Genomic DNA, 21,480 nt, shown 5'->3' with positions numbered 1-21,480 from the left:
GCCCCCCCTTCTGGCCGCCGCCACTTCCGCGCGCGTGCGGGTTCGGGACAAAGTCGGGAAGGCCGCCGGGAGGTCGGTAGCCGCTGTAGGGGTCTGCGCCGCCGATGGGAGGAGGGACGTGGTAGGAGGCGGGCGGGACGTAGCCGTCGTAGGTCTGCGCCGGCAGGGCGAATGGTCAGGGTCAGCGACTAGTCGGCGACGGTTAGGGTTGGCAACTCACGTGGGATACGGGCGCGTAGCCTTGGACGTGCGGCGGCGCCCCATAGCCGGGCGAAGGAACGAGGATGCCGAGGGCGTGCAAGTCGATTCCTTGCAAAAGCGGGTTGTCTCGGACGAGGTTGACGACCTGCTCAGGCGGGTATGTCCGGAGCATCGCGAGCGTGTTCTCGTCAATCTGCTGCGTCGACGGCTGCGGCGCGCCCGCTCCGAAAGGCGGCTGGTGGGGGTTCGCCTGAGCCGAGAGAACGCCCTGGACGCTCTCGAGTTGCTGCGCGAGGCCGTTCGCCGTGAGTTGACCGAGGAGAGCCGAGATCTGCTCGTCGGAAGCGAGAGCGCGAGGCGCCTCTTGCGCGCCCTTGATTGTGAGGAGGACGGTGTCGTCGCGCGAGAGATCCTCGTGGAGCTGGATTTTGCGGATCTCCTCGTCGGGCGTGGTTGTCTCCTCGGGCGCCTCGCCTGGACTGTCGGGAGGCGTGGTCGTGTCGTCGACGGCCATGAGCGACGCCTCGCGCGCCTCCTGAACCTCGACCTCAGGCGTACGCTTCGGGTCGAACAAGCCAGCGAACGCTTCATCGTCGGGGAGAACCAATTCTGTACGGGGTCACGGTCAGCGAGAAAGCGATGAGCGAGCAGAGCGGGAAGGAGCGCACCTCGAGGCTCATACCAGTCGAGCTCCTCCTCCATCTCGTCGATCGTCTCGTAGTGCATGTGCAGCGTCATTCCCTCCTGCTGCTCCATCATCCCGTGGAAGTCGCCGCCGACCGCTTCAGTCTGTGATGCGGACGAATGCGTCAGTCACGAATGCCGCGGAAACGACGAAGGCTAAGCAAAGACGCACTGCCGCTTCCCTCGCCTCGATCTCCTTGTACATGCACAGCTCCTCGTCAGGTTTCCACCGCACCGACTTCTTCTCCTTCTTGGGCTCGCCGCCCGCTGTCGAGGCGGCTCCACCCTCCTCCTTCTTGCCCTTGGCGTTCCCGACAAGCTTGGCGAGCGTCGCTTGCGCACCAGACGATGCGGTACCAGCAGAAGACGTCTTAGCTGCCTTGAGATTGGCGAGCGCGCGGGCGAGGGGATCGTCCGGTTTCGGCGCGGCCTTCTTGAACGACGGAAGCGCTTTGGCGACAGGCGTCGGCGCAGGCGCGGGCTTCTTCACGGTCGACGCGGCTGATGCAGTACTCGTCGTAGTCTTGACCTTCTTTGCGGGATCTGCTCGAAAGAACGATGTCAATTCCGTCCGATCCGCCGAAAAGTTCGTTCGTTTGCAATCCTTGAGCGAAGGGGCGCGCCACTCACTCTCGTTCGTCTCCGACTTGCGCTTCGGTGCAGCAGAAGACGATCCATTTGCGCCGTTCGACGACGAGTTGGCCGACTCTTGCAGTTTAGTCCACTTGTGGACGAGGTGGCTCGCGGCGGCCTTGACGGCTGCTGCGTCAAGCGAAGCACGCCAGCGTCGTCAGTAAAATCTATTGAGGGGAAAGGCAGGAGAAGAACGCACCTCCATCGGAAGCCTTGTCGCTGACCCGCTTCGCACGACGAGGGATCGACGAGTACGCCATCAAGTGTTTGATCGTGACGGGGAGCTTAGCGAGGACCTGTTATCGATGTTGACGGCGTGACGAGCGGGCATCGTCAGCGTGCGGGTTCGTGGTTTCGCCTGGAGAGTTGTGATTGCGACCGAGACGAGGAGAAGGGGAAGGGGGGAGGAGCTGTCGGGCGCGCAAGGCGGTGGCGACGAGCTCGGCGCTTTCGACATCTCTCGTAGGAGAAGAGGAAAAAAGGAAAGAGGCGCGCGACGTATGTACACGGCGTTGCGGGCGCGACTTGCGCTTCGTTCCAATCGTCTCGCCAAGTTGCGATATCGTCTTGGACGGCCAGCCAGTCCCTCCCCATTCGCGCGCGAGCTTCTTCGAGCGCGACATCGCTCCTTTGTCGAGCAGCGGGGCGGCGCAACCCACATCGGACAGCGAGAAGCGGAGCAGACGGCGAACGCACCTGGAGGACCAGCGCCAACGATGCCTGCTCGAGCTCCTTCCTCTTCCTGTCCCTCTCCTTCTCCTTCGCGCCATCCTTGTCCTTGACGAACGCCTTACTCGCGCCGTCAAGCCAGACCTGCAGCAGCTCGAGTCCATCCGAGACGATCGCCTGGCTCCCGCCGTCCTTCTCCTTCCCCTTGCCCTTGGCGTTCGCAGCATCGACCTTTCCGACTTCGACCCAAGCCTTCCAGAACTCGTCTTTCGCATACCGGATCAAGGCAGTCAAGACTTCGGCGCGTCCCTCGGGCGGGACATCGCTCGCGTCTCCCCACCTCGAAGCGGAACTGGACCTGTCCGTGTGCGAGAACTCGGAGAGGAGGCCGACGAGTTTCTGCGCGGACGAGAGAGGGGAAGAGGTGAGCCGCCGCTGGGTCAGGTGCGAGCGAATGCCGGGCAGCGCTTGAAGCCAGAGTGCGACGGGGTCGGCGTCGGGCGAGGCGGCGGATCGAGTTGACGACGGTGCGGGTGAGGCGGTCGCGCGCGACGGGTCTCGCGCCTTCTTCGCTGCGCTCGACGAGGCGGAAACAGAGACGGCGGGGGAGGCGGCGCGGGCTTTCTTCGTCGCCGCAGAAGACGTAGCCGCTGCCGATGAAGACGACGAAGCGGTCTTGCGAGGCGGAGGCGCAGGCGGCGGGGTCGACGAGGCAGAAGACGACGCCGACGCCGACGCAAGTCGCTGGCTGGCCGTCAGCGCAGTCGGGGTGATCGTGACCGGCGCCTGCTGCGCCGAGAGTTCGACGCTGCGCGGGTTGAGGAAAGCCGAACGCTGCTGCTGGTGAATCGCAGCCTGCATCGCAAGCGACGAGCCGGCGGCGGACGACCCAGGCTGCGCCGTGCCGTACGACGCGGACGAGCCGAAGGGCATGATCGAGCTGCTGAATGGCAGCTGCGAGAATGGTGCAACGGCGCCCGTGTAGGTCGCGAGGGGAGAAGGGGTCCTGGCGGTCGCGGAGGCGGAAGGGAGGGAGAAAGCCGAGACGGGAGGGTACAAACCATCGGCGGAAGACGGGCGGTACGAGGTGCCGTCAAAGGCGCTCGACATCGATGGGTAGTCGCCGAACGACGGAGTGAAATCCATCATGGCCTCCTCGAACGCGCTCGCCTCGGTCGGGGCGTAGGGAGCGTCGAATGACGAGTGGGCTGGAGGGTGCGAGGGAGGCATGTCGGTGGGAAGAGAACGACGAATGAACGCCGAAAAGGCGAGTCCGACGACGTCTCGAGGCGGGATGGACGGAAAGAAGGCGTGAAGAGGTCGTCAAGTCGTGTCGAGGGGAGAACCGAGAGCGGGTCCGGAAAGGCGTCTCGCGCTCGACGGCAGACGTCGATGTGCGTGTCTGTGGGACGGGAAAGCGTGCGAACGTCGTCAGAACGGCTGTTCTTCGAGGAGCGAGATTCGTTGCGGTGCGAACGGAGTCCTTCAGACGGTGACCCTTCAATGCGGCGTTTCATGCGCGCTCGGTACAGGAATCTGATTGCAACCGTGCGCTCGCTTTCCAGTCCACACTCGTGCGCATAGGCTTACCTGGGAGAGAGAAGGGAAAGGTGAAGGGACAGGGGGCTGCTGTGCCAGAGTTTGAGCGGGGACCTGCGAGAACGGCGGCGTCGTCAGCTCGGAACGGTTCGTTCGCGTGGCAGTGCAGCAAAGCAGTGCGCACCAGTCTGCTGCGATTCCGTGCAGCCTTGTCCGAGCGCTCGAGAGCGAGTTTGATGAGGGTGGTGACGCCTGCGCGGACGGTGTCGACTCGCTCGGGCAGGGCGTAGGGGCAAGCAGCAGGCTCCTATGCGGCCAACAACGCTACGACAGGTGCACGCACGTCTCCAAGGGTCCACAGTGGCCGGAACGACGGTGGAGATGGGACACGGCTCTCTCGCGGGATCAAGCTCGCTCTCAACGCGCGCGCAGGCGTGTTTGCGCTGGTCTGGCGAATCTGCGCGGTCGTCTGAGCCTGTCGAGCGTGCTGGCCAGGCCGTGCGAGCTTGTTGGCGAGTTGTCGGTGAGCGGGACGAGGGAGAGGAGTTGTCCTGGACGACGACCTCGCTTTGCGCGCTCTGCTACAGGTTGGACTGGCTCGAGGGGGACATGCGAGTGCTCGGATTGTTCTACTAGACCATGCTACCGCACCACGCCCAGCAGCACCCGCAGCTCGCCAACGCCCCACCTCCCCAGGCCTCACCCAGCGTGCACCACGCCAACCCGCACCAGCAGGGCTACGCGTACCACCAGCAACAGCAGCAGATCCTGCAGAATGGCATGACGCCGCAGCAGAGGCAGGCGGTGCTGAGGCAGGGCGGGCAGCAGCCTGGACAACCGCCGCAGGGAGGAATGATGCCTGGGCAGCCTCAGCAGGGACAGCGCATGGTCCAGCAGCCACAGCAGCCACAGGGAGGGATGATGCACGGGCGACAGGGGATGAACGGCGCAGGCGGCCCTCCAGGAACGATGCTGCCTGTTCCTCCTCCCAACATGCGGGTCGCTGGCGGTATGCCTCCCCAGGCAGGCCAGGTTATCGGTCCTTCGCACCCGCAGCATCCTCAGCATGGCGCCTGGCTCGCGCAGCAGCAACAGCAACAGCAGCAGGCGTACCTCCCGCAACCTCCGCCGAACCACTACCTTCCGCAGCACACGCCTCAGCAGCCCGGCAATCCTATGCACCGCCCTCTTCCTCCCCCAGGCTCGCAGCAACATCACTACGCACCCTCGCCTCATCCGCCGACGTCTACTCCCTCGTCTCCCAACCTTCACCCGCTCCCTCATCCGCCAGGTCTCGCCGCCTCGCAATACGCTCAAGGCGGTCCTCCACCTCATCAGCAGTCCCAGCAACTCCCTCTTCCTCCGCCACCCCAGCAGCAGCAGTACCAGCAAGGCCAGTCGGGCGCACCTCCTCGACTGATTCCCTCGGCCGCTGGGATGCGTCCTACTCCCGCCGCTCCTGGCGGCGCCGGCCCGTCTCCCTACCACCCTCCATCCTCTCCTCAACCGCAACAGCTCCCCCAGCCTCCACCGCCTGGTCAGCCGCAGCGGCATCCGAGCATGCCGAATGGCGTTCTGCCGCATGGCAGACCACCGATGATGCGTCCTTCGCTTGCACCGCCGCCGAATACGCTTCTCGCGGCTCATCTCGCTCTCAATGGGTGCGTCGCTCTCGCCCGTTTTCGCTCTGCGTGGACTGACGAGGTTGTCCCGACAGAACTGGCCCGATTACGGCGACGGCTGTCCCGGCAGGTCCGGCACTTGCTCGACTCGCGACGCTGAACGATTCCTTACAAGTCGCCTTCGAAGTGCGCACCGCATGCCGCTCCTTTCCCTTCCTCGAGCTGACGCTCTTCCGCCGCGCAGAGCGAGAACCCGCTCGAGGCGCTGAGAGCGGCCGTTGCCGACAACTTTACCGACACGGGCGTCGTCAAGATTGGCTTGTTCGACCCGGCAGGTCCGATGAGCAAGGTCTTCGGTGAGTCCGCATCTTTCCACGCTCGGAAGGCTGCCGCTCATCCTTCGGCGCCCGCAGAGATCCCCTGCTCGGCTTTCCCTCGATTCCAACACCTCAACCACCTCCAGGGCGTCGTCTCTTCCGCCTTCGTCCCCACATTCGTCCGCGAGTTCCGCCTCACGACTCCCGACCCAACCGCTCCTCGACCACCCTCGCCCCCTTCACCCTCCTCGGGCTGTCCCGACCCTCCACCTCCGACCCCTCCCTCCTTCCCCATCCACATCGGCTACCTCCTCCGCTCCGAACATGCCCAATGGACTTCGCTCTTCGGTTCCGGCACGCGCGTCGAGCTCCACGGCACGCTCACGATGCACATCATGTTCAAGGACCTCGGGAACGGCGCTGCAGGTTTGCGCATCGAGAGCTTGGAGTTTGATGCGCGCGGGTACGAGGAGTTTGTGAGTCGGCAGGCGATGGAGAAGGTTGAGCAGGCGTTGGGAGAGGTGACCAGGGCGAACGCGAGCGGGTCGGGCGAGGCGGGCGGGAAGAAGGCCGCGAAGCAGGAGGAGGAGAAAGAGCACGAGGAGCGTCGGGGATCGAGCGGGAAGGGGAAGAAAGGGCAGGTTAAGGGAATGACGACGAGACGGAGAAGCGCGAGCGCCAAGGTGGAAGCCGACTCGGACGACATCTTGCCGGACGAGCGGGGCGCGGTAGCGAGCAAGAAGGACGAGGGCGAACGGAAGGGTTCGATGGACTCGGCCGGGCAGGGAGACGCCGGCAAGGGCGGGAAGCGGTCGACGCTCGTCGAGGTCCCGCTCAGCTCGGTCGGCGTCTTTGGCGTGACAGAGATGGGCATGCGCTGCCTCGAGGTGCGCCGCGCTTGTGTGTGGGCTGTTGCGGACTGCTGACGCCAGGCTCTCCAGATCGCCGAGTCGGTCGCGCAGCTGCAAGACCTCATCGCCTTTTCGCTCGAGAGCGGAACGGGTCCTATGCGTGAGTCTCATCGCTGGCCAGTCTCCCTAAACCTGCTCACGGCTTGCCCACCCAGAATCGCTCGCCCGGTACGCCGACCGCTCGCGTCCCGGACTGCCTCAAGACGCCGGCTCGTTCCGCCGTGGCCCGCAACCGTCTCTCCCGCCCACGACACCGGCAGCATCCGGTCCTCCTCCCATCGCTGCCTCGTCGCAGAACCCCTCGACGAACAGCTTCTACTCCTCCGTCACGGCTTCCCCCGGCGGACCTCCCCAACCGCTTCCGCCCGCACCGCAACGACCACCGAGCTCGGCCGCGCACGGCAGGACCGAGATGCCGAGTCCAGCGGCGGCGAAGCGGAAACTCGACGCTGGCCGAGGAGGGGAGTCGGGCGGGATGGGTGAGCGGATGGAGGGCGATCCGGGTAGTCCGCAAAAGGTGCAGCGCGGAGCGGGCGGTGGGCGAGGGCGAGGTCGAGGTCGGTAGGCGAGCGGTGAGAGTTACGGTTCTTGGGTCTCAAAGCCTCTGTACATCGGTCGGACTAGAAAGTGTTGCAAGACTTGCCTTAACGACCCTCTCTCGCGAGCGCATCAGGCGCGCTGCTTGAACACGATTCCTTTGTGCAATTTCACCAGTCGATACAAGACGCGATGCAGGAAGAGGCTTTTGCTCCTGCATGAGGGAGAAGAGGTAGTGTCTGTCCGTGCAGCTCACGCGCCGAGAACGGCGAACTCGGCGACAGTCGGGCCGTACTTGGCGCCGGGCGACTGGTTGCCCTCGACGGTCAGGCTGACGTAGCGAGCGAAGACGGGCTGAGGGAGCGAGGCGTCCGTGAGGTTGCCGATCTGGATGGCGACCTGGTTCGCAGACTGAGCGTTGAACGGCGCCGAAATGCTGACGTTGCCCGACGCGATAGGCGAGGACATGGCAGCTGCGACGTCGGACGACGAGTTGGCGATCGAGATCGAGAAGGTCGTTGGAGGCTCTGCGCATGAGAAAGCGTGTGAGCGGATGAAGCAGAAAGGCGGCAAAAGGCGAGACGCACCAGGTCCCCAGTTCATGTGGAAGCCCTTGATCGTCTTGACGCTGGTAAGGTCAATCGTCATCGACGTCTTGTTGGCCGTGAGCGGTTGCCAAGTCGTCTGCGAAGAGGCAAAAAGTCAGCGGCCGTTCATGCCGTTCAGTCGGGGAATGACGACTCACCGCGTTAGCGCCGTCGATAGCGGAGAGCGCATACTCGCCGGGGACGATGGTGTTGTTCTCGAGCCCGAAGCGGGTGTCGTTCGTGAGGACGGTCTGGCACTGAGCGATGTTGCCGTCGACGAGCGCGCCCGAGGTAGCGCGAGTCGGGACAGTGAGCGACTGGCCAGGAGTCAGGGTGCTGAGGTAGAGCGGATGTCAGCTTCGCGCGCTCAAAGAGAGGCTCGAGGGGACGCACTGGTTGCCGGCCTTCGAGTTGCCCTTGGCGATCTCTACGGTGACGTTCTGGCTGCTTCCGCCGCTCTTCCAGGTGATCTTCGTGTTGTCCTGTGCGACCTGGATCTCGTAGACGCCGCCCTGCCACTTGAAGCCCTTGAGGGTGTAGCCCTGCGAGAACTGCGGCGGGAGGATCGGGTCGAAGTAGAGGCGGTCGGTGCGGAAGCGGTAGCCGGTGAAACCGTGCGTGAGCGTCCTGGCGAGCGCCCAAAGTAGTTAGCGAGAGTGAAGCGTGAGGAGGCTGCGGAGGTAACGCACTGGAGGTATCCGCCATGTCCGGTCAAGAACGTGTAGGCGGGGTTCGTGCCGCCGTTCTCGGCGTAGACGTCGCTGGTCTGCTCCGAGAACTGGTAGTAAGGCGCGCGAGCATACGGCTGCGACGACTGGAGGAAGTACGACCACGAGGCGCATCCAACGGGCGAGAGTTCGGCGGCGATGATTCTGCGAGCGAGCGGTAAGCGTCAGCAAGGCGCGCTTAGAGTAAGAAGCGAGATCGGGACGCACGAGAAGATCGAGTAAGTCATTCCGGGACCGTTAGGCGAGGTCGCGATTGAGTAGAAGTCGAGGTCCTGGAGGGCCGCCGAAGGGCTGCGAGGGTACTCGTACGGGTACTCGAGCAAGACGACGTCGGCCTGCTTGACGGCCGTGGTGCCGTTGAAGCCGTCGAACTCGAGGAGGATGCCGCTCGGCGCCTGGAGCATCGTGATGTTCTTGCGGATGGCGGTCCAGTTCGATGGCGAGTCGTAACCGAGCATGCTGCCGACTTCTTGTGCGTGCTGAAGGGTGACGGCGAAGGCTCCGTTGGCTGTACAGAGGCGGAAGTGATCAGCTCAACTTGCGAAAAGTCCGCTCGAAATGAACGCACTCATCGCCGAGTTGTTCTTGTGGTTCGAGTACTCGTCCGGCGAGGTCATGTTGGTCGTGTAGTACTGTCCAGTCGTCTCGTTGTACTTGACGAACGTCGCGATCATGTCGGCCGCGCCCCGAATGAGCGGGTATCCCTTCTCCTGCAACCAAGTCTTGTTGCCCGTCGCCGCAAAGTACTGCCACGCGGCGAGAGCGATGTCGGGGTTGAGGTGGTACTCGTAGTCATAGCAAGGTCCGACACCGGTGCAGTTGCCGAAGCGAGCGTTGGTCCACGGGAACAAGGCGCCGCTGAGGTTGAACTCGCGTGCGTTCACTTCGGCTGCGCCGAGCTGGCGGTGGTAGTAGTCGATGATGTTCTCTCCGTAGTCGGGTTGGAGCGTGAAGAGCGACGGGGCGACCCAAGTGATGGAGTCCCAAAAGACCTGCAGGAAAGAAGCGTCGTCAGCGGCTGCTCGAACCCAGCGTTTGGAGAAAACTCGACTTGCCTGGCCGGCGTACGAGTCGGACGTCAAGCCTGCGGGACCCATCGAGGTGTCGCCGCGGCCAGTCGGCTCGGAGCCGTTGCGAAGCTGCGCGAGGCAAACGGTGAGCGCGACCGTTCGAAGGCAGAGAAGCGACTGCCTCGCCCACGCACGTTCGTCAGGATGTGGAAGAGACTGGCACGAGTCGCGAGCTGGATCTCGCGGAACTCCTCCGAGTCGCCGTTAATGACGATGTCCGCATCGTTCCAGACCTGCTTCCACGCCTGCTGGTGCTGGTTGACCATGGCATCCCATCCCGTCGCGTTGGCGTGCTTGGCGGCCTGCAGCGCCGTCGCGAGCTCCGACCCGGGGTACGAGTCGGACGAGGCGATGCCGACGTACTTGACCGCGTCGAGGCGGCCGTTCTGCGGGACCCGAGTCGCGCGGTAGCACTGCGATGCGGTCGAGGCGTTGGTGGTCAAGACGCCCTGCTGAGTGATGCAGTTCGCGCCGGTGTCGTTCGTCCAGCCCGCCGAGTGAGGCCAGGCGTCCATGAGCGAGACTTCGTACGCCGTGACGTTCGAAATGCCGTACGGGCGGACGGCCGAGTGGATGATCTGCGTGTAGTTCGGGACGGGTCCTGCCGAGACGGGGTCGGTACGCCAGGCGCCGACGCCCTGCGGCGAGAGAGAGAGGGAAGTCAGCGTGCGACCTTCTCGAGCGAGGAAAGCTCGGTACGCACGTCAAGGACGTCGGTGAAAGCGACCTGCATGTCCTGCGTGAGGCCTTGTACACTCAAGCGGACCGCGGCGACGTTGGGCCAGACGCGGTGCGCGAGGACGGTGTACTCGAGCGAGACGCTCTTGTTCATGCCGTCGGGCGTCCAGTCGAGCATGGTCTGGACGATACCGTCGTCGATCGACATCGACTGCGACCAGTTGGCGATCTGCGAGTCGGGCGTGAGGGTCGAGTGGGTCTGGTTGTTGATGGTCAGGTAGAGCGAGTCGAAGGTCGGAAGGGTCGAGATCGGCTGCTCGCCGCCCTTCTGGTCCTGCGGGTGTGCGGAGAGTCAGAACGAGGTCCCGAGACGCCGGAGACGCTCGAGCGCACAAAGTTGGTGCCGGCAGTCTCGTTTCTGGAGAATGAGAAGGGAAAGTCAATTCGAGTTCTGCCGTTTCGAAGCGGGGGATCGCACGCACTGCTGGTCGTAGAAACCTGCGACGATGGCAGCCGTCTGCCTCGGCGTGAAGAGCGGCCATCCCTGCGTCCCGTCGTGTGCAGACGCATTGTTCGGAACGACTTCGCGGTACCCGAATCCCTCGGCGGGGATCCTCTGGCCGATGTAGCCGTTCGCGACATACGGCTGGCGTTCCCACGACGTGCGATTGAGCTCCGTCGTCGAAAGCTTGTAGTCGATCTGTGCGGCCGAGGCGAGAGGGATGGAAACGGCGGCGGCGAAGAGAAGCCGCGACCTGCGGGAAGCCGGCATGGCTGGCAGAGTCTAGCTAGTCGGGGGCGATATGGTATGGAAGCCGCAGACACGAACGAAGCCAGAGACCGAGCGAAGCGGAGCAAGGGGGCGGGAGTCGACGAGGCGGCGAAGAAGAGAGAGGAGCGGGGACTCGTCGAGAAAACGGGGAGCTCCAATCCAGCCGTCCGATCCCCCACCTGCTTGAACTGCTGTGCTTCGGCGGACAGGAACAGGCGACCGAGCGAGAGCATGTCGAGGCGAAAAGTGTCGTCACCACCTTGCGACGCGCTAGCCGGATTGGAAAAGCAAAGGCGTCAGGCTAGAACAGCGCAGAGACATCCGAGTCTCGCGCTCGCAGGGGTCCCGCCAAGCCCTGCTCCTCCAGCGCGCTGTCACCGCGAGACGGCGGCGAGGTGAAGCCGACCCTCGACCACGCACGCACTGCTCTGCTCTACGCCTGCTGGCCGTTCGTGGTGCTGCGCAGGCGGACCTGCCCGTTCCGCCTCGAGATCGATTCCAGCCAGCCGGAGCGGCGGGAAGAAGCCGTCGGGGGGTGAAGGTGGAGGCGCAGGAGCAAAGCTCGCGCTCGCGGACACCACGCGGCTGCTGGCGGTGAGCAGGGCGGATGTCAGTTCCGCCGCTGCTCGACGGTGTTCTGCAGGGATCGACAGGGTTGCTGGGGGGAGGGCGAGGGGACTCCCTTTGCCGCGACTTGTTCTTCTGGCGGGCTGAAACGGCTAGACATGCTATGAGCTGATCTATCGGGTCTTCGCATGTACTGTTGACCGCCGAACGCCGAATTCGCTGAGCCTGCTCCCGCCTGCGACGATTCGACCTCTTTGCCTCTTCACCTTGCGTCGACTCTTCTCTAGCGGCAACTCGTCCTGCAGCATTTCGGCTTCAGTGGCGCGACCTACTGAGCTGCCTGGCATGCTGGCATGTCCCGCTCAAGGTGCTGCTGTAGCTCCTCCCGCAGAGATTGCTTTGCCGCCAACGTCCTCGCAGAGCTGCGGGGTCTTCCTTCCTTTACGCCCGTTCAGCGCAGTGTTTTCGGTTCTCTGCCTCTCCCATACGCCCTCTATGCCCGCCTTCTCTCCCTTCCGCCCCCTCCGTCCTGCTATCGCCGCCCGCTCCTCCCCCCTTCTCCTCCTTTTCGCCCTCGCCTCCCACCGACCTCTCAACGCATGTCAAGCCTTGCGCGAGGGCTAAAGTGGCGCAGATGAAGCTTAAGTGCTCCGAAACTAACTGAGTTGAGTGAGCTAGAGGTCGCGCTTGCGCACGATCCAGTTCTTCAGCGGCAGAGCAGAACGAGAGCAAGAGAGGGCACATGGGCGCTTCGCCTGACTCACAGAGGCCCTGATCGTGATTTCGATCGCGCCGCAATGCTGGTGACGGCAAGAGTGGGGAGTGGAACGAGCTGACAGCGTCGTTGTGCAGCGGCCAGGAGCACATCGCGCTTCTTCACCTCGTGTGTCCTTGTTTCGGCCTCCTTCGACTCGCGCTTGCTCTGGGAAGGCTCATACTCAATTCCTGTATCCGTACGCAGTACATCGAGCGCAAACTGCGGCGAACAATCTGACTTCTCCCGCTCAATTTCTCGGACGGCCTTCCCAATTCGCTGAGACTGCGATGCGTCTCGCTTCAGGACATCGTGCAAGTCATCGTCGGCAAGGTGCATCGCTCTTCGATGCTGTACCGGACGACAAAGGCGAAAGCTGACAATCTGACGTTTCGGCGAGATAGCATGCCGCCCTTGTGTAGATCCGTCAACGAAATCTTCCACGCGCTTGTAGCTCCATCGAAGAGGATGACTCCGCATTGTAGACTATCTACTGTGGCCACGGATACCTGCTGAGCAGCCTGTCGTAGTCGTCCGACAAGCTCGGGTTCTGCGAACGGGCTTCGACCTGAAACTCTTGCTTTGGCGAACGCTCAAGGTGGATTCGGCAATGGCGGGCGACGCGACGGTCGGAAACATCAATGGCAGGCTTGCGGCTCTCGAGGATGCGTCGCCAGGTCTTGCCAGCTGGGTCGTCGCAGTACGAGACCCAGGCAATCATGTCGAGCTGGTTTCGCCGTGTCAATGGCATTGCTGGCGCAATGAGCAGGAAGATGATTGTACACACGTCGATGTATTCGAGTGAGACAACGTCCTGCCACTGCCGCAACGTGGTCAGCGACGTATGGCAGATGACGAAGACACGCTCGAGTTTGAGCGCGCACGAGGAAGTGTTGCGGCACTTGTTTGTCTTGCTCAAGCAGGTCAAGCAGCTCTTGAAGTGTCTGGATGATGAATCCGCCGACTGTACGAACGTGCGCCGACTTGCCTCGAATCTTGTCCTCAACGTCCGCTCGAAGCCCTGCGTCGATCGCCCGTGCATACGTCTCCTTCAGCCGCTCATTTCCCTCGCTCATCTCCCCGAATCGACCTGCCAAGCGGGAACACATCCTGCGTAACCAGGTCGAGTCCTCGAGATTCATGAGTTGCGGGCGGGAGAGCCTGTCGTCCAATTTCTCGCAAAGAGACGAGACCGTCGCTGTCACGCTGTTGAGGAGGAGCGCCTGGCGCGGCGGGGTTATTGGCGGCGCAAACGAAGCGAGCTCCGTTTTCAGCTCGTTGGGCGACACGTGAGAGAAACATGCGAGCGGCGGTTCGGCAAGGCGGGACTGGCGCAGGAGAGCTTTGTATTGTGGGTCGCTGACAAGCCGAGACGACATGCCTAATGCGACACGCTGGAGGAAGCTGAAGGGGAGAAGCGACGAAAGAGAATCAAGCGAGAACAAGGCTTGTCGACGCCTTCCGCGGATGATCCGCGTGAGCGCTCCGCAAACCTCGGTCTCTGCACTCGTGTATAAATAGCGCATGCGTCTTGATCAGGAGGGTCGGCGGGCTGGTCGCAGGCGTAGAGAGGAAGAAAGGGTTCAAGGTGTCGAATCTCTGCCGCAGCTCGACGCAGGCAGTGTACAAAGAAGCACAAGTCGAGGTCTGACGAGAGCGCCAAACAGCGCCTGTGGGGGTAAAGAACGTCCACCGCACGCGACCTTCCCAGCTACGCCTCCTCGGTCGAACTCCATCGCACTCATGTCTCCCCACCGCACAGCTGCGCCTTCCCCCTTTGGAGCGTTCACCACCTCGCAGCCTCCCTCCTTCCAACCGGAACAAACTCCCGCTTCGCCAGCGCAAACTCGCCATCCGCACCCCTATGGCGCCCGCGCTCGACCCGGTGACGGTGCTCGTTAACGAAAGCTTGCTCATCCGTATTTAGCCGCTCCATCTTCCTGCGCCATGCGGGTCCGGTCGGATCCTGGCAGTACAGCCGCCAACCGAGCATGTCTCCCTGCCAAGCGATAACGTAGAGTCAGTGATTGCGTTGCTGAGTCGAAGCAAGTGCAGACAGACGTCGATGAATTTGAGCGACGCGAGTCGGTGCCACTGCGGGCGAGAGCAGCGTCAAGGGAAAGGAAACGAGCGGACGGAAGAAAGAGGGAACGAACCAGGAGTTCCCGGTTGATGTGCTGCGACAGAGCCTGCACTCTGACCTCCCGCAGGGTCGCGATGATGAACTCCGCGACCGTGCGAGCGTTGGTGCGCCAATCGTACGGGTGCTTCTCGACATCCGCCCTCAATTTCGACCTGAGCGCCTCGACATGGACGATCCTGTCCTCCTCGTCGCCCTCCTCGAGCACGTACTCGAACACCGACACGAGGCCGTCAAGAATCTGCCTGAACCACTGAGCATCCGTCCCTGCGAAGCCCTCGATTTCTCCGTGGCCGAGTCGAGTCGAGCTGAGTGCGGCGAGGACTTCGTTGCAGAGCGGCTTGAGATCGTTGTAAAAGCGTTGGAGGATGTCCCTGGCGACGTGTTCGTCCGTAATGGTCGGTACGAATTGGCGGACTTCTTCGACCGGCCAGTCGCCCGTGAGAGGAGGTGCGGCGAGGCGCGACTGGCGGTAGAAGGCGTCGTCGGGCAGGCGGACGCGAGCGCTGCTCATGGTCGCTGGAGCAAGTGAGAGACCAAGCGCTGGAAGGAGAAGCAGCGAGAGTGGAGACGAGCGCCGAGTGGGCAGCAAAGCTGAGCGGACCGTCCGCCGGCCTTTTCACGGAACGTTGGCGTGGGCGTACAGGAGATGCAGGCGATGACGATGCGGAGGGCGAGAGGAGGTAGAGCTCGGGGGGCGAAAAAGGTGCGGTGAGTGAGGAGGACAAGCGGCACGCAGCAAGGCAGAGCGTGCCCTAGCTCGAAAACAGTGCGGACAGGGCTCTAAGGAGCTCAGAGTCGCCCAGCAGTCGTGTCGACTCAGCCCACGCCGTCCACCCTCGCATCTCCTCCTCGTCGCCCGCTCACGCCTCCCCACCTCGCTCGCTCCCGCTCGTCTGGCCTGCCGACCGCCTAGCGAGCCTTCCACAACCGCCATGACCACCGCCGCCTCATCCCTCAGTCCCACGAGCGCCAGCCTCGGCCTCGGTCGTCCCTCCTCAGGCAAGGCGCGTCGCTCGCACCCGCGCGAAAGCAGCGGGGCGTACCAGCTGTTCGATGCGAAGCAAGTGCAGGTCTTCCGTGAGGCATTCAGCGTGCGTCCCGGTCTTCCTCGTAGCGGTCGAGCGGTGGACGGGGAGAGGAAGGGAGGTTGGACGACGAGGAGCTGATGAGGGGTTGCTGACCCGTCGCGGCTGTTGGGCGCGCTGGTGTGTGCAGCTGATCGACCAGGACAACGACGGCGTCATCTCTGAGGCGGACCTGCGCGGACTGCTCGCTTCACTCGGTGCGTTCGCTCTCTTCGCTCCGCCTGCACTCTCTGAACTCGCCTCTGAACCGGTCCTTTCCCGTTTGAAAGGCCAACAACCTTCTCCCCAACTCATCCACTCCCTCCTGCACGCCCAGCCCCTCTCCGCCCCTCCCTCTTCCACTCCCCTCCCAATAAACTTCACCACCTTCGTGACCCTCCTGGCCTCGCACCTCTCCCCCCTCTCGCCCGAACAAGAGATGCTCGAGGCGTTCGCGTGCTTTGACGAGTCGAATGAGGGGTTCGTGAGAGGGAAGGAGGTGAGGGAGTGGTTGGGAGGGTCGGGGGACAGGATGAGTGAGAAGGAGGTGCGCCGGTTTCCGCTCTTCCCGCCGTTTCCTTCTCCGCCAGAAGAGTGGAGGACTGATCGTGCGGCGCGCAGATCGACCGCCTCCTCCACGCGCCCTTCTACGATCCCAAGACCGACCTCTTCAACTACCGCCTCTGGTGCTCGACCCTGCGTGTGACAGACGTCGACGAGAACGAGGGCGCTGGCGTTGGGCAGGGGCTGTAGAGGCGGCCAAGTGCGCGAACAGACACTTTGAGCGGGGGAAGGTGACTTGTTCTTGCGAATCTTTGTATCTGCTGTTCTCCTTGGCGAACTTGCCTGGCGATGCGTGACTCTCTCGAGCTAGCTGATGGTGACGGTCTATTGCGTATCGGATGACAGGGTGACAGCGAGAGCTAGCGGAGACAAGATGAGGAAATGCAGGATGTGAAAGTGTCTGTGACGGAAGAAACGCAGGAAGGACACGTGAAAGCGATGCAGGGTCGTCAGGGAGTCACGAAATGTCCGTCAATAACGCCAGAAGAGAGAGGAAGCCGCCGCCGCCCGCTCATCGTCCCAGCACCCCCGCCCCTCCAATCAACACCAACCCAAGCGTAACAGGCAGCGCGACCCAAACCCCGCTCTCAACACTCGTCAACCTCCTAACCGCAGCCGAACAACCCTGACACGTCCACCCGTCCGCCAAGCTCGTGTACTGCGCGGGAAAGTACATGGCGAACGTGAGGATCGAGTTGGCGCCGTTGAAGAGGCCCGGTTCGGCGGTTGCGTCTGGTCCGCGCGAGTCGTAGACTCGGAGGGTGTAGGTTGCTTGGGCGAAGGGGACGGCGTTGGGCGATTGTGCGTAGCTACGGGAGTGGAGCGGGCGGGGATCAGTCGAGTGCGTCGACGACTGCGTACCTCTCGACCCAGCGCGATTCTTCCGGTCGCGAAGAAGGTACTTCAAGGACCTCTGAGGTGCGGAAAACGCCGACTCACGCGTAAGGGTCCCAAATGAGCGACGTCTGGCTGCCCGGAATGCCCTGCGTCGGTCCAACAGGGTACGTAAACCCATTCGCCGAGCATCGCGCCTCGAACGTCAAGCTCGTCGGGGTGACACTGCGCTCAACACCTATCAGTCAAGCAGGAGAAGGTGAGGGAAGGGCGAGGGCGACGCACTAAAGCGAAGTGTAGTTCCAGCCGAAGGTGATGGGGTTCGAGGGGGCGATCTTGTAGTACGATGCGCCGGCTGTGGCGGCGGGTGTGAGGAAGGTGAGGCCGCCGGCGCTGGAGGAACGGGATCATGGATGGGCGAAGGGGGATTCGAGGACGAGGGAGGGTCAGCGTGGCGGTTCAAGGGCAAGTGAGCGGTCCGCCGCGGCTCGGGTGACATCTTGAAGCCTGGTGAGAAACGTTCCGAGCACGATCGCGCCTGTACATCCGCTCGACGCCATCCAACCCACTCGCAACCGACCTGCAGTCCGTCGCAAGCAAGCTCCCCCCTCGAAAAACCTCCTAATCGAAGGAACGCAACTCACGGTGCAGTATTGGGAATGCTAACCGAGCTGCTCTCACTCCCACTGGCGCTCGTGCTGGCCTGCTGCTGTCGCGGGACGAGGAAGTTGACGGACGGTCTTGGTTGGGCGTCTGGCGACGGCGCAGCTGTTGGCGAGAGGTGTGGGAGAAGTAGCTGGGCGTGTAGCAGTGCTGGGAGTGCCAGCAGGAGCAGCACGAGTGGCTGGAGCATGGTGAGCGTGTTGCAAGGGTTCGAGAGGAGCAGGACGAGGACCAAGGGGTCGCCTCACGCCGCGATAAAAGCGTTGGGCAGCATGGATGGCCTAGTAAGAGTGTAGTACGACACTACCCAGGACCACCCGATTAATCCCCGTCGAAGTTGGTCCATCCCTCACAGAGCCCATCGCTGCATCGCTCACTCTCGCGCTCACGACTCGTGCTGGGACTCGCTCGGCTGCGCTTGGGACTCGCTGGACTGCACTGAGCGACCCTGCAAACCCCTCACCCCGTCCAAGTCCCGCTGCGCCTCGACACCGCCAGCACGACCGCCGACGACCCGCTCGCATCCACCTCGCTCCCTCGCTAGACAGGCAGTAGACAAGCGGGATCAGGTTGACACTCTCACAGGTACGCACGATCACCCTCGCCTGCTCGCTTCCCGCTCTCGAGAAGGTGTCCACCACACTCCGTCACTCCCCACCCTCCAACATCCCGAGTCGTGCATCGTGAGACCGCTCGCGGGGCTTGGGCGGGCTCACAGAGGCGAGAACACATGTAGGATGGATTGGGACTGCGCTGCGAGCGATAAGGCGGACTGCGAGGGCTTCGCTTGCACTCCTCCGCGCTCGAACACCGAAGGGAAGGGAAGGGATGCTGACGTCCTCTCTCATTGACGCCCTCGCTCACAGGCTCGACACCCCGCCGCGCAACATGGGCAACAACGCCTCGACGCCCTCGACGCCCTCGGTCGGCGGCGCGCCCGGCTCAGGCCTCGACAGAGGCGGGTCTCGCTCGTCGCGCAACTCGCCTCGGTCGCGCAACATCCCCCTCCCAGGTGGCGGCGAGGAGCGCTTCCACGGGACGTCGCGGACACCGAGCAAGCGGAAGAAACATATCGAGTTGCCGGACGTGTCGGGCGGGTCGTCGGGCCAACCTTCGCGCTCGTCTTCCATCTCGCACCACCCCCAGCCTTCTCCCTCGACTCTCTCGCAACCCCCTCCGCCTGTTCGACACCCGCGCACGGGGTCAGGCTCAGGCGTGCGACGGAAACACTCTGACCGTGTCCCCGTCGTCGATGAAGGCGACCTCGACCCGGAGATTCTCAACGAGGGAGTAGGTGGCTCTCTCCGTGGCGCACTACAGGGGAAAGCCGAACACGTCGTCTACGGACCGAGAAGGACGGACGATCCCTCGGTCTTGCTCTCCTCCCCGCCGGCAGCGGCAGCCTTGCTCGATGCCTCGCCTGGCTCTCCCGCGTCCGGCTCGTCCGGCGCAACCGTCAAGCCCGTCGCGATCGGTATCCCCGGCACCGGGTCCTCCTCCCTGCCCCGCACGCCCGCAGGCGCCGCCGGAGTCGGGCGCGACGGATCCCTCACGAACGCCGGGATGGGCGCAATCGGCGCCAACGCGTTGATGATGGATCCGGACGACACGATGCACCCTGGGTTTGGGACGAGCGCAAGGTTGACGAGCGACGTGATTATGAGTACGGATCGGATGCCGGTGTTGAATTCGCCCACGAGGGAGGAGGTGCCGGATGATTCGCCGTTTGGGGATGGGGCGCAGACGCCTGCTGAGAGTGTGGAAGGGCATGGGAAGGAGGCGGAGCGGGCGGAGGAAACACAGACTCCGATGCAGGAACGGAGGGAGTTGCAGCCGAGCTCTTCGTCCGTCGACGGCGGGTCGGGGAGCGCAGGGTCGTCGACGCCTAGTCGGACAGCAGGAGGAGGAGAGGGCGTCAGGAGGGTGACGACGCCTCAAACGTCCTTCGCGGGCGCCGTGTCGTCCATCATGGCCCCGACACCTCCGGGCGAAGAACCCAAGATCTCGTCGCCTCCTCACCCTTCCGCCGCCCAGCTTCCCCCTACGACTTCCTCTCCCACCCCTCCCTCTGCCGCTCCCTCCGACACGGTCCAAGCCCCACCAGTACCGGACGACGCACTCCCCATCGCGTCCGAGTCGATCCCCTCCGGCACATCCGTCATCGCCTCGCCCGCCACCTCGCGCGGCACGACACCCACGGGTGCCGTACCCAGCCCCGCCGTCCTGCTCCCTCCAGCAGTCTTCAACGCCCCCGTCGCCGCAATCCCCATCCCGCTCCTGTCCGTCCCCTCGCAGACAATCGCGCAGAACCTCCTCGCTGCGGCTGTGGACCTCGGAGCGGGAGAAAGAGGCGTGCCGACGTTGATCAAGTGGAAGGATGAGGATGGGCAGGAGAAGGGGAGGGAAGGGAGGGGCGCGAAGGGGCCCAAGGAGGTGTATGTTACGGGGACTTTCGCCAACGGGTGGAAGACCAAGATTGAGCTCAGGAAGACAGAGTGCGTTGTGGAAACGCTCCTCTCGTTGGCGATTTCGCTGCTGGGCCCGGCACGGTTGCTGACTGTTCGTTCCCTTTCCACTCCGCACAGCGCCTCTGACTTCTCGGCGCTCATCTCGCTTCCGCCCGGCCCGCACCGGCTCAAGTTTATTGTCGACAACGAGTGGAAGGCGTCGAAGCACCTGCCGGTCGCGACCGACGCCGACGGCAACCTGATCAACTACCTCCAGGTGAATCCAGTCAACTCGAAGATCCCCGCGACGGTGTGGTCTCCACCTCCAACGACCCCCGCGACGACCTCGCAACCGCTCGCCGTCCCGAATGCCCAAGCTGCCGCCCAGGTCGCTGCAGCCGCCGCCTCGATCCCGCCTTCGTCGACGCCCAACACGGTCGCCCGCGCGCTCGGCGGGTTCAACCCGCTCTTCTGGCCCTTCGCAGGCGCAGAAGACGACGATGCAGCCGTGCCAGGCGCAGGACAGGCGTACGACGCGGACGAGGACGACACGCAGTGGACGCAGGAGATCCCGTCCGAGCTGATCCAGTGGGGCGAATGGGAGGCGGAGCGAGACGCGATTGAAGCGGAGTGGTACGCGCGGTACCCGAACCCAACGCACGACACGCCCCAGCCGCAGTATCCCCCGCCTCCGCCATCCGCAGGCGTCCAGCCTCCCTCGCTGCCGGCGCAACTCGAGAAGGGCCCGCTCAACCATGCGGCGTATGTCACGCAGGGAAGTGGAGACGACAACTCGATCTTGCCGAAGCCGGATCACTCGGTTATCAACCACCTTGCGGCGAGTCCGATCAAGGGTGGCTACTTGAGCGTCGGTGTCACGACGAGGTACAAGCGGAAGGTGCGTCGTCCGCTTTGCGCCGAATTCGCCTGCGAGTGCTGACCTGTCGTGGTTCGCGGCTTCCTCGACCACCGCAGTTCGTCACTATCGTGCGTCCTCCTTGCTCCGCCATTTTCCCCGCTCCTTTTCCCACTAATCTCCGCTCGTCGCAGGTCTACTACAAAGCGCTATCGTCACGGTAGAATACCCGCCGCACCTGCGACCTGCGATACCCATATCCGCCCCTTCGCCGACCTGTACCTACCTCGCTTCCCCTCCCGCCTTTTCGCCCTACCCCGACAGGAGACGCTTTACCTTATTCATTTCGCTCCTACTCACCCTCCCTCCCTCGCTTCCTCGCCGCCCTGTACCCCACTGTCCCTCGATAGACTCGCTTCCGCTTTGCTCGCCCGTTGTTTCGCTGTCCTTCTCCGGTAGTCCTCCAGTAGTCCCTCTGCGTTTTTCCCTGTCACAGCTGCACTCATTCTGCCTCACTTTCTCTCTCTTTTTGCGAGTTTCTCCCTGTCGAGCGCGACTTCGCGTCGAGCAGCGAGTCGCGTCCAGCTTGCCCTCGTCCAACTCGCTCTCGCGCACTCGCTGGCTTGCGTGGACTGCTCGA

General features: G+C 63.6%; 8 protein-coding genes across 8 annotated transcripts in view; 3 read left to right on the top strand and 5 right to left on the bottom strand.

Moving 5' to 3' along the window:
- The window catches only part of RHTO_05931 (uncharacterized protein), a gene marked incomplete at both ends in the record, with an annotated part of 3,524 nt that extends 107 nt beyond the window's left edge, over positions 1-3,417 (bottom strand). The window contains 7 exons of the mRNA XM_016419592.1: positions 1-154; positions 221-810; positions 870-990; positions 1,058-1,428; positions 1,516-1,647; positions 1,718-1,814; positions 2,215-3,417. The exon at positions 1-154 is cut by the window's left edge and continues 107 nt beyond it. Coding sequence (XP_016269653.1) covers positions 1-154; positions 221-810; positions 870-990; positions 1,058-1,428; positions 1,516-1,647; positions 1,718-1,814; positions 2,215-3,417 — 2,668 coding nt within the window. The remainder of the gene's footprint in view (positions 155-220; positions 811-869; positions 991-1,057; positions 1,429-1,515; positions 1,648-1,717; positions 1,815-2,214) is intronic.
- Positions 3,418-4,365: 948 nt separating this feature from the next.
- Positions 4,366-7,141, top strand: RHTO_05930 (LIM binding protein; the record flags this gene model as incomplete). The annotated part of the gene is made up of 6 exons (XM_016419591.1): positions 4,366-5,387; positions 5,444-5,534; positions 5,593-5,704; positions 5,762-6,552; positions 6,607-6,676; positions 6,732-7,141. The coding sequence occupies 6 exons, from the start codon at positions 4,366-4,368 to the stop codon at positions 7,139-7,141; spliced, it is 2,496 nt and encodes an 831-aa protein (XP_016269652.1).
- Positions 7,142-7,365: 224 nt separating this feature from the next.
- On the bottom strand, positions 7,366-10,948 carry RHTO_05929 (glycoside hydrolase family 65 protein; the record flags this gene model as incomplete). Its single annotated transcript, XM_016419590.1, has 12 exons — positions 7,366-7,640; positions 7,701-7,797; positions 7,859-8,036; positions 8,094-8,327; positions 8,390-8,572; positions 8,636-8,936; positions 8,997-9,420; positions 9,484-9,567; positions 9,633-10,136; positions 10,202-10,510; positions 10,570-10,594; positions 10,659-10,948. The coding sequence occupies 12 exons, from the start codon at positions 10,946-10,948 to the stop codon at positions 7,366-7,368; spliced, it is 2,904 nt and encodes a 967-aa protein (XP_016269651.1).
- Positions 10,949-12,759: 1,811 nt separating this feature from the next.
- RHTO_05928 (uncharacterized protein) lies at positions 12,760-13,345 on the bottom strand (the record flags this gene model as incomplete). Its single annotated transcript, XM_016419589.1, has 3 exons — positions 12,760-12,996; positions 13,057-13,089; positions 13,154-13,345. The coding sequence occupies 3 exons, from the start codon at positions 13,343-13,345 to the stop codon at positions 12,760-12,762; spliced, it is 462 nt and encodes a 153-aa protein (XP_016269650.1).
- Positions 13,346-14,055: 710 nt separating this feature from the next.
- Positions 14,056-14,923, bottom strand: RHTO_05927 (uncharacterized protein; the record flags this gene model as incomplete). The annotated part of the gene is made up of 3 exons (XM_016419588.1): positions 14,056-14,268; positions 14,331-14,363; positions 14,426-14,923. The coding sequence occupies 3 exons, from the start codon at positions 14,921-14,923 to the stop codon at positions 14,056-14,058; spliced, it is 744 nt and encodes a 247-aa protein (XP_016269649.1).
- A 421-nt stretch (positions 14,924-15,344) lies between these two features.
- Positions 15,345-16,229, top strand: RHTO_05926 (myosin regulatory light chain 9; the record flags this gene model as incomplete). Its single annotated transcript, XM_016419587.1, has 4 exons — positions 15,345-15,503; positions 15,628-15,694; positions 15,767-16,023; positions 16,098-16,229. 4 exons carry the CDS (start codon positions 15,345-15,347, stop codon positions 16,227-16,229), a joined length of 615 nt encoding a protein of 204 aa, XP_016269648.1.
- A 322-nt stretch (positions 16,230-16,551) lies between these two features.
- Positions 16,552-17,727, bottom strand: RHTO_05925 (uncharacterized protein; the record flags this gene model as incomplete). The annotated part of the gene is made up of 4 exons (XM_016419586.1): positions 16,552-16,849; positions 16,980-17,099; positions 17,160-17,267; positions 17,519-17,727. The coding sequence occupies 4 exons, from the start codon at positions 17,725-17,727 to the stop codon at positions 16,552-16,554; spliced, it is 735 nt and encodes a 244-aa protein (XP_016269647.1).
- Positions 17,728-18,425: 698 nt separating this feature from the next.
- On the top strand, positions 18,426-21,064 carry RHTO_05924 (AMP-activated protein kinase beta subunit; the record flags this gene model as incomplete). Its single annotated transcript, XM_016419585.1, has 4 exons — positions 18,426-20,032; positions 20,123-20,882; positions 20,960-20,971; positions 21,035-21,064. 4 exons carry the CDS (start codon positions 18,426-18,428, stop codon positions 21,062-21,064), a joined length of 2,409 nt encoding a protein of 802 aa, XP_016269646.1.
- Positions 21,065-21,480: the final 416 nt, after the last annotated feature.

This window comes from Rhodotorula toruloides (assembly GCF_000320785.1).
Source record: "Rhodotorula toruloides NP11 unplaced genomic scaffold Scaffold38, whole genome shotgun sequence".
In the NCBI taxonomy this organism is placed as follows: Eukaryota; Fungi; Basidiomycota; class Microbotryomycetes; order Sporidiobolales; family Sporidiobolaceae; genus Rhodotorula; species Rhodotorula toruloides.
Note: the sequence above shows the minus strand (reverse complement) of the source record. Positions and strands in the feature narration are given on the sequence as shown.